Source organism: Panicum virgatum, chromosome 9N (genome assembly GCF_016808335.1).
Source record: "Panicum virgatum strain AP13 chromosome 9N, P.virgatum_v5, whole genome shotgun sequence".
NCBI lineage: Eukaryota > Viridiplantae > Streptophyta > Magnoliopsida > Poales > Poaceae > Panicum > Panicum virgatum.
Window position 1 is genome coordinate 11,543,727 of NC_053153.1, and position 10,545 is coordinate 11,554,271.

Below are 10,545 nucleotides of genomic sequence, written 5' to 3' on the forward strand. Positions count from 1 at the left end.
TCCCTTTCAGGTTTAGGCCCACTGGCATCTGCAATGCGGACAATGACCTAGGCGAGTTCAGATGGCACTTTTTGTTTTGGTGCCTGCATGTCTTCACATACTCTCTTCCTCTCTTATGATTGTGCCATAAGAACTGAAGTGTTTCCTATTGAATATATATCATGCAAGCCTGATTTGGGCAGCTGGTTGAGAACCTTTTAGTCCTATGTTCTCTAAAGATTTCGGCAGCAAGGGTCAAGGCAAGTCTGCAGTGCCTTCTTCCATACAATTTGCAGTGCAACTAGACCGAAGTTTGATCGAATCAGCCAATAATAATGGATGTCCTTGTTGGATTGGCTGCAGCTACTTCGACAACTATAGGATCATCTGCTACCCTACTGTGCACAAGGGCAGAATCACCCTAACCATTGTTGTCACTGTGCTCTTTATCGACAACGAGTGCTGGGATGGTGTGCCATTTATCATGGAAGCCGGCAAGGCGTGCTCTGCACACCCGATGGGCAGTTATGCCATGCAAATAGGTTGCAAGTTCGTGTCCCTTTCAACATCCTGAAAGAGGTATGAAGTGGTAAAGTTCTAATCCATTTCTGAACTTTATAAACAAAATTGTTCATGGATCGTCACGATCTTTGTTTTCCCCTTCTATTCATGAATCCATACGATTGTCTATCTATTTGTTAGGTTTAGGAATGCGGTCAATCAAATAGGCAAACTATATAAAATGCATTTGACTTTGAGGCTATTTACATGGACGATCAAAACTGTATACTCTCATAATATCAATCTCATAAATTTTAGTATGTTTTAAATGACTGACTGGAACATCTGGGCATTAGTAGATTTTAATTTTGACTTCCTCAAACTTTATACAAGTGGACAGCTTTTTCTTGGTGCTGAAATATTCAAATGTAAAAAACCAACGTTCTCTGCACATAGTCCCACTCATAACGTCCCGCCATTAAAATTCTGCACACACATTGGAATCTTCTTGTTTGTCATGATTATTATAGATAGGCTACAATTGCTACTAATTATATGAGTGTATGAAAGACAATGTAATTGCTATCGAAATGATTCTATTTTTGGGATTATGTGAATTGATGCAATTTTCTGTTGGCTAACATATTCTGTCAGTCCCATTACTTGCAGATTCAGAGCATCAATTGTTTGCCTGGTTCTTTCACTCTGAATTTTTAAGATTCAAATCAAAATATTATGTCTGCTCTGAATTTCTTTTCTGTGGAGGATTGCACATATGCCTTATAAATATTTTTTCAGTTTGCCATTTGAAACTTATTTGACACAGAAACAAAGACAACTAGCCTTATCGATATAGATGTTGATCTGCTATAGTTTTATTTAATATTGGTCTGTTTGCGTTACAATTATTGAAATTAATTTTTGGAATTCTTCGATGGTGATCAAATCATGTTATGGGTTCCAATCCAATGTTGGTTGAAATAAGTCTATGATCATCTTGTAATTATTCAGATAATATGCTCGTCCTTAAATTTCATTGTATATAGTCATCTATGCATCACTCTGTCACATGTATTGATGTTAATTTTATGAATTTCCTGGATATTGAATTAATAGGTCATAACGCTATAAAGTTGATCAGGAAATAACCAACTGGTTGGCGATCATATGCCAAGGTGCGGAGCGGCTGTTGTTAAGAAGGGCAGGAGAAACACTGAATGTACAACAATTTTCTTGCGTAGGCAAGGTGGTGCTAAAGGTGTGTGCGAGCAGTGACTTCTTGAGTGTTCAACATATACTGTATATACTATCTGCCTTGGAGAGGCGCGCTCGGAGCAGCCCGCCGCTCCCCGAGCGTTCCTCGGGCGCCACGTGCCCCAGAGAGAGAAGCCCGACGCGGCCCGTGGATTTGCCGCGCCCACGTGCCGCAGTCGCAGCGCCTCGGTCTGTCCGCGCCCCGCCGGAGAGAGAGGGGGGGGAGGGCCAGCCTGCCGCCGCCGCGAGGAGGGAGGAGGAAGAAGGAAGCCGATCGCGCGCGCATGGGAGGGGGAAGGACGCCTGGCGCTGCGAGGAAGTGAGGATAGGGGTGCGCCGATGGGGAGGGAGGCCGCCCCCTGCTCCTCCTCCTCCGAGGACCCACGCCGCTCGAGGCCTGCCGCCGCGCGCGGATTCGGCCGGCGAGGAGGCCGAGGCTGGTACTCCCCCCACCGCCCGGATCTGCTCGTGAGCACCTCAGCCGCCGCCGCCGGAGAGGACTGGCCGCCGGGAGCAGGGGCGGGGTGGTGGCGGGCCCCGCGCCCGCAACAGCGGAGCCCCGCTCCGGCCGCTGGAGCCATGCCCGTCGCCGTGCCGGCCCCACCTCGCTGCTGCCGTGGACGGCCACCTGTGCCGCGAGGAGCCGCCGTCGGCACCTTCGCCGGCACGTACGCGCACCAGCATTGGCCGCCGCACCACTGCACCTTGCCAGAGGAGGATGGGCAGAGGAGGTGGGTGGAGGAGAGTCAGGAGACACATGAGGTGGAGGGCGCCGGTGCACAGGACGGGAGAGGAGATGGGCAGATTCGAGCGGTGGGGAGGTGGTGCTGCACGGAGCTATCGGGGGCGCGTGGGAGAGATAGAGACCGAGAGAGCGGAGAGATCGAGAGGAGCTCTGCCATGGCGTTGACTGAACGCTGAAGGCAAGAGAGATACCGAAAGTCGAGACTCGAGAGAGATCGAGAGATGAAGATATTTTTCATTTTTTTCAATCTAGCCCTTATAAAATGCAGCAATCACAAAGAAGCGGCTGCAGCTGCAGCTGCATGTCAAGCATTGTCGAGCAAACTATGGACTGCAGCAGCCGCAAATTCCCCCTTATTGTTCAATACCATCGATGCTATTGTGAAGTGTGAGACTAACAGAGCAGCATGAAAGCTGAATCATTTGCAATGGCCAGCTCAGAACAGAGCAACACGAAAGCTGAATCATTTGCAGCGGACACTTCAGTTCAGTGCAACACTCAACTTGCTATGCTCTACCAATTCAATCGTTGATGGATTGGCATCTGATGTCCTGTCCTGTCAGGCCAACTCAGAAGTTACAGTACGCAAATATCATTCCATTCCTGCTTACATACCGTTACGTTGCTTCCAATGTGCATTACCAATCAGAGATCTTCTGATTACGTTCGTGCTAATCTCCTTTGTTCATGGACTGCTTCAGAAGTAAGAACGCTACTTTGTACTAATGGACTTTGAGATTATCAGAATAAAGAGGAAACAATAATACATCATGGCAGCTGTCATCAGTTTTACTTAGGTGAATGTTTAATGTAAATGTATTTTTACTTCATGCCTATGCTATAGTGTCGTATCTGCTTATGTTTGTTTTGAAAATTTGGATTGGGATTCCTCATAGGATATCCATGATTTGTTTACAAGAATTAATGATCTTAAGTTCTTTAGCAGATATGGAAAATCATGTTTCCTTACAGTTAAGTGTTATGGTGATACATTGATTCGCTTGCATAAATTAATCAGTACACGCTGCCAACCATGCAAAGTAGAGCATTTAGCATCGCATCGTCCTACACGAGCGCGGCGAAGCGCGCAGACTGTCCTAGTTTGATGTGCGCGCCCAACAAGTCCTGCAATAGCTGGGCAACTCTGCATATGTGTACAATGATTTCCTGCTTATATTTAAGGGATGCTACATGTTACAAATGTTACTCATGATAAAAAATAATGGTTGTGGTGAGAATTTATTTTGTCAATGCTCTCTGTGACTTTTACTACCCGTAGCAACGCACAGACATGAATCTAGTTAGACTTAAAAGATTTATCTCGTCATTTTCCAGTTGAACTGTGTAATTAGTTATTTTTTTAATTATATTTAATGTTTTCGAAGATTTGATGTGACGGGTGCTGTAAATTTTTTTTGAAAACAGGGCCGAAATGACCCGTCACGTGCCCCGGGGTGAGCGACCTAGACCGGCAGGTATCCTAGTCGCACAATGCCAAAAGGTGGGTGCAGCTCACTTGACTTCGACCGACGAGAGTGACTGTGCCTTACTGCCTATGAGTGGAAGGAGGAGACGCTTGAGCTGAGCTGCGGCGGCGCTGGGATGGGCGCCGCGGGGTCTGCGGCGCCGCCGCCGGCGGCAGCGCATTGCCACCGGGCACTGCTGGCCCTGGCGCTCGTGTCGCTCTGCGGCCGCGGGCTTCGCGTCCGTGCCGCGGGGGCGGACACGGGCAGCCTGAGCAGGGACGCGTTCCCCAAGGGGTTCGTCTTCGGGACGGCGACGTCCGCGTTCCAGGTCGAGGGCGCGGCGGCGTCCGGCGGCCGGGGGCCCAGCATCTGGGACCCCCTCGTCCACACCCCCGGTAACGCATCGCATTCGCATCACGAGTACTAAGCAGATCCTTCTGTAGCTGCTTAGCGCCAAGCACAGTGATTCCATTGCAACTCCCAAGTAATCATTTCCTGTTAATAGTATTTGCAACGCACGCTGGCCAATGTCTTACTTGGGAGTAGCATGGAACTCTGCTCGAGTCTCAAGTTGAGGGATTGAAAATGAAATGGATCTACGTGCGTGTGCTTATGAAATTCACTGGGGTGCTAACGCTGTCTTATGTGTAATGAACAGGAAATATTGCTGGAGACGCGAACGCAGATGTTACAACTGATGAATATCATCGCTACAAGGCACGTCGTAATCAAATAAGCCCCTACCTCTGTTTTTAACTTATTGCTTAATCTTTCGGTTGATTGATGGATCAGACCGTGAGAGTTTTACTTTAGTGGCGATGAGGACGCTATATCTATTGCTAACATGAACAAATGAAAAGTAAAGAGTACAGTATCCCAAGTAAACTCAAATCTTAAGGCGTCTTGTGTTTCTCAGTAGTGTTAGGATCTGAGTAAATCTCAAAGTCGATTTGACATAAGCTAGGTTTGTTTCATCAATCTGCTTTGTATATGACTTTAGGAAATCTCAAAACAATGCTGGTAACAAATCTCTTGAGCTAAGATTTAATTTTTCCTTAAGAAACTTTGGAACTATTTCTGTCAGTCTGATATTTGGTGTCTTTATTATGCTAGTACAGGAAGATGTTGATCTCATGAAAAGCCTGAATTTCGACGCATATCGGTTTTCAATCTCTTGGTCCAGGATCTTCCCAGGTACGTAAAAATCTGTCTCTAAATATAGCATGTACTTGAACTGTTTACTTGTACAATTAATTTTCAATCTCTTGGTCCAGGATCTTCCCAGGTACGTAAAAATCTGACTCTAAATATAGCCTGTACTTGAACTGTTTACTTGTACGATTAATAGACCCATCGGTATATCTTTGGTTTATCTAGATGGTGAAGGAAAAGTTAATGAAGAAGGTGTACAATATTACAACAATCTTATAGACTACATGATTAAGCAAGGTAATGATTCAATCAGGAAAATTCGGCCTTCAGAGGTTTTGCAGCAACATTGTGTCCCTCTCTGAATGCTCCCTTCAAAACTGAGCAGGGCTTACTCCTTACGCCAACCTTAACCACTATGATCTTCCACTTGCGCTTCAGAAGAAGTACAAGGGCTGGTTAGGCCCAAAAATTGTGTAAGTGAGAAACAGCCCTCTCATCTTGTTCATGTTGAAATATGTATAGGGTCTTTTACTATAGGACCTTGACGACATTCAGTACACACATAGTTGATGCTCAAGGCTTCATTGTTAATTAATATATGAACTTGTACTGGAAACACTGCCACTTATACAATTGTAATGGTTGCGAGATAGGATAGTGGTTTGATTTTAAAATTTTGAGTTGATATCTAGTAAAATTTTATGAGGGCCTAGTTTTCTTCCCCGCATGGACAAGCATTAAGTTTATCATTCTATCTAGGTGTATATTTGTTCTTATTTTCTTATAGTAATCTGTAATGGGTTTCTGGATATTATTTTCTGCAGGGGCATATTCGCTGACTATGCTGATTTTTGTTTCAAGACTTTTGGAGATCGAGTCAAGAACTGGTTCACATTAAATGAGCCGAGGATAGTAGCATTTCTTGGCTATGATACTGGAGTTAACCCCCCTAACCGGTGCACCCAATGCGCTGCCGGTGGGAACTCAGCAACAGAACCTTACATTGTTGTTCATAACATTATATTATCTCATGCTACTGCAGTTGCAAGATACCGAAACAAATACCAGGTATTTCCTACTGAAAAGAAGAAACAAATATAAATTATTGCAGATACTTTTTCAGGATTAGTACCAGGACAATATGCATGTCTGGGACAAAAAATAGAAACTGATGAACTGACATTGAAAGTTCAATAGTATGATAATTTGCGTGTATGAAGCAACTAACCCAAACCTGAAAGTATTAATTTTTGTGTTTCTTAATGCATATCATGTTGTGATGGTCCTTTTTATGTGAACTGTGTAGTTGACTAGCAACAAATGAGATTGAGTGCTGACAAATGCATATTGCATCATGATGGGCTGTGTGCCGTCTAGGCAGAGGCTGGGAATTTTTAAGACAATGTATCACCTTGATGTATTGTGCTTGAAATGAATAAAATTTCCCATTTCAAAAAAAATATTGCATCATGATACACTGTGTTTCCAAAATTAGTTTTTTCTACTTTCTAGGCAAACTAAACTTCAAACGACCATCCTGTTCGCATTATTTCTTACAAAGCTCTATTTTTGCATGCTTTGCTGAAGCCATCTAGTGGCTGAAATTGTAATATTTAAAGTATATTCTGCATTATTTATCATGATATATAAAAAAAGAAATTTCTTGCTGCAAGATGAAAATGCTCTATTTTGCTGATCCAGAACTAGTTATCTTTTTTCCCTATAGGCAACTCAGAAAGGCAAGGTTGGGATAGTTCTAGACTTCAATTGGTACGAACCTCTTACCAACTCAACGGAAGATCAAGCAGCAGCTCAAAGAGCCAGGGACTTCCATGTTGGTTGGTAAGTTCTTATTGGCAAATATGTGAAGAATTACAATATTTTATTTAATACAGTTATCAAAATTAACTCAAACAAATGGTCATAATTCAGGTTTCTTGATCCATTAATAAACGGAAACTATCCAAAGACAATGCAGGACATTGTAAAAGATCGGTTACCAAGTTTCACACCTGAGCAAGCTAAGCTAGTCAAGGGCTCATCAGATTATTACGGGATCAATCAATATACTACATACTACATTTCAGACAAACAAACTCCTCAACAAGCAGCAACAAGCTACTCGTCTGATTGGAGCGTTCAATATAACTGTGAGTTACCAACTTATTTTCTGGTTCTGTCTTCTATATGTGTCACTACAGTTTCTAAAGACATCATCACCTTTCTCCTTCCTGTTGAACATTGCAGTTCAAAGAAATGGCGTGCCGATTGGACAGCTGGTATAAACTTTTCCTTCTTACCAATTTGAATCCTAGTTTTTTACTATTGGTGGTATAAGATTGGCAAGTGCAAAATAGCATGGAAATTCTCTGATAAGGAATCCATGTGTAGGCACACTCCGTTTGGCTTTACATCGTCCCAACAGGCATGTATGGAGTTGTGAACTACCTAAAGGAAAAGTACCAGAATCCAACCATCATTATATCTGAAAATGGTATTCGAGACAGCCTATCTCCTTCAACTGAAAAACTTGCATTCCCTTCTATGCTGCTCCTTGAATCACATCGATGAATCACGGCGCCATGAATATATGCCAGGAATGGATCAACCAGGAAACCTGACGCGCGAGGAGTACCTGCACGACACCGTGAGGGTTGATTTCTACAAGAACTACCTCACGGAGCTGAAGAAAGGGATTGATGAGGGCGCGAACGTGGTCGCCTACTTCGCCTGGTCCCTCCTCGACAACTTCGAGTGGCTGTCGGGCTACACGTCCAAGTTTGGCATCGTCTACGTCGACTTCACGACGCTCAAGCGGTACCCCAAGGACTCAGCGTACTGGTTCAGGGACATGCTCTCTGGGGCTGGCTCAAAGTCTGCCACCCCTCAGACTGGTTCACATACTTCAGCCGGCAGTCCAGCTGGTTCGACTCCAGCTGCCTCGTGTGGCCCGGCCCTGCTGGTTTCTCTGCTGGTCTCCTTGTGCTTGCTTGTTCCATCCGTCTTCATCGTTTCTTCTTAGAAATTATTTGGTCTAGTGTAGCAGCACTTGATTTGTAGCGGGCGCCAGCAGCATGTTCATTTTAAAGACATGTTGCAACAAAGAGAAACCTGTTGTGCGAACGGGACTATGATTCAGGGCTCATTTTTTGCCCCCTTTTGCCATGATTAAGAACCAGTTTGGTACTGATATTGTGTTTACTGGATATATGTTATGCTGATTCGTGTATCTGCAGTTCTTGCACTGATTGAGCTGAGCTACCTCTCTGACTACCTAACCTCCAAGAGCTATGCCGTCGAGTTCCTTGTCATGGTGGGTACCGGCTGGCTATGTGTTCTTTTCTTTTGTTTGGCGACTGAGTACCGCGTTTTCATATACAGATTCCATATATCGCTCCATTCTTCGCATGAGGTAGAACCATAGATATCTCCCTTGAATGAACCGCTTGAGAACTTGGAGGACCTAGATGAACACTTTGGGAGTTCATATATAGACCCAGATGAGAATGGGGACCTACTGTGCATTTTCACTCTTTACAAAACGCATTTCGCTCTTTATTAAACTAGCATTACATGTTACGCCAACAGCAGCGATTAATTTAAAAATAACACGCTGATTTCGCGTATCTGCTGTTCTGCACTGATTGAGCTGAGCTCTCTGACTGCCTAACCTCCAAGAGTTATGCCGTTGATTGGGTACCGAATTTTCATATACAGATTCCATATATCGCTCAATTCATAAGTTCACATGAGGTACAACCATAGATATTTCCATTGAATGAACCGCTTGAGAACTCAAAGGACCTAGTTCATAGACCCAGATGAGAATGTAGGACCTACTGTGCATTTCACCCTTTACTAAACGTATTTCGCTCTTAATTAAACTAGCACTACATGGTACGCCAACAGCAGCGATGAATTTAAAAATAAAACGATAGTTTGTAAAAATCGTAATTAGATGTACAATGTCAGTATTATTCCAAGTGGCTTTGTATTGGTGTGCGACGTGTGTCATGCGGAACTACCTCGAGCAGAAGTACGGAGATCCAACAGTAGTCATAACTGAGAATGATAGTGCTTAAGCCTATTTCGAATCAAAATAATTTTGCACGGGTTACAAAAGTAACAAAGATGAAAAAAACGACCTACAACTAGTGATGAGGACAAGCTAACCATCAGGAACAAAGTTACCATTTTTTGTTTCAGCTTTGCCCAGTGTTTTGGATGGCCCAATGATTCTATCAAGATTCAGAAGTTCAAAGCCGCCTCATCAGCGCTAGGATTTCGAAGAGGGATGAAATATGATGAACAGGCATCAATTGCGGGTTCCATGCTAATTATGGTTTTTCTGTCGGTCACCTTGCGCTTCCTACTTCCATCTCTCTTCAAGTCTTCTTTACTTCTTGGTTTCCTATCATCCATTCAGCAAATGCTTTATCCTGCTTAGTGTGTAGTGGACGCCAGCAGCAGCAGCATGTCCGTTTTAAATACATGTTGCATCGAAGATGGGGACCTGTCGTATCAGTGCAACTATAATTTAGGTCGTCGTTTCCCCTTTTGCATGCTTCTATTATTAAGCAAGGTCCATATTGCCCCTGTACTCCTCGCATTGTGATTGGAGTAGTAGCTTTGGGAGTACAATGCGCCATGAAATGATTGAGAAGTAACACGCGCGAATGGTTCCTCATCGATGGCTGCACTGCACGATAACCCTCGGGCCGCTGGGAGCCCTGGACGGATGCCAAGGACGACTTGGGATCATGCAAAGGGTGTGGCCTCTCCTACCAACTCCACCGTTTGGATCTTCGGAATGAACACGAACAGCGGGGTTTTCGGGAGAAGTTGCAGATCATATACAGCCAGCAACTGCTATTTACACTTTAGGTCGAGGCGTTTCGCTGAACCGTGTTGAATAGTTTCGGCACATGCTCCACTGCAACTATAATATAGGCCTGCTAATGGGTTGGGTTGAAATGGGTTTTATGGGGTAGGTTTTGAAATGGAGTGTGTTTGGATGATTTAAAATGGATTGTATTAGTTAATGGGGTGGGTCGGGGCGGGTTCTATATAAATGCGGGTTGAGGCGGATTGGGGTGGGTTGAAATGGATACTTTTTACAAAATAGTATAACTATATAAATGTGGGTCCCACGTGAGAGCTGGACTCTGAAATTAAAACCACGTGTTTATATCAGAAAATTTTATCGAAATTGACTGAATTTTGTTGGAGATGACTCAGTACGACTGGCAGCTATTTTGTGCAAAACAGCGTGGCTAGAACTACCTGTGGGCCCCACATGAAGAGCCGGACCCTGGAATTAAAACATCGCGTTCACACTATAAAATTTTATCGAAATTGACTGAAATTTGTTGGAGATGACTCAGTACGACTGGCAGCTACTCTGTGCAAAGCAGCGTGGCTAGAACTACACGTGGGCTCCACATCAAG

General features: G+C 44.1%; 1 protein-coding gene across 6 annotated transcripts; it reads left to right on the forward strand.

Moving 5' to 3' along the window:
- Window positions 1–342: 342 nt before the first annotated feature.
- LOC120689807 (beta-glucosidase 8-like) lies at window positions 343–8,328 on the forward strand. 6 transcript variants are annotated; one of them, XM_039972218.1, is made up of 12 exons: window positions 343–1,738; window positions 3,905–4,340; window positions 4,604–4,662; window positions 5,064–5,139; window positions 5,323–5,394; window positions 5,483–5,570; window positions 5,922–6,165; window positions 6,824–6,939; window positions 7,030–7,247; window positions 7,345–7,376; window positions 7,489–7,591; window positions 7,695–8,328. In XM_039972218.1, the coding sequence occupies exons 2-12, from the start codon at window positions 4,082–4,084 to the stop codon at window positions 8,117–8,119; spliced, it is 1,692 nt and encodes a 563-aa protein (XP_039828152.1). In that variant the 5' UTR covers window positions 343–1,738; window positions 3,905–4,081; the 3' UTR covers window positions 8,120–8,328. The 6 variants fall into 6 exon arrangements, with proteins under 6 accessions (XP_039828152.1, XP_039828153.1, XP_039828154.1 ...); XM_039972219.1 differs by lacking the exon at window positions 3,905–4,340 and having other exon boundaries at window positions 343–558; window positions 1,597–1,738; XM_039972220.1 differs by lacking the exon at window positions 3,905–4,340 and having other exon boundaries at window positions 343–558; window positions 1,622–1,738.
- The last annotated feature ends 2,217 nt before the right edge of the window (window positions 8,329–10,545 follow it).

Bases quoted from the DNA above. Each gene is read 5' to 3' on its own strand.
- LOC120689807 (XM_039972218.1), top strand. From the start codon at position 4,082: ATGGGCGCCGCGGGGTCTGCGGCGCCGCCGCCGGCGGCAGCGCATTGC. The intron at 4,341-4,603 runs GTAACGCATCGC...TGTAATGAACAG, and splicing joins CCCCCTCGTCCACACCCCCG to GAAATATTGCTGGAGACGCG. The intron at 4,663-5,063 runs GCACGTCGTAAT...ATGCTAGTACAG, and splicing joins ATGAATATCATCGCTACAAG to GAAGATGTTGATCTCATGAA.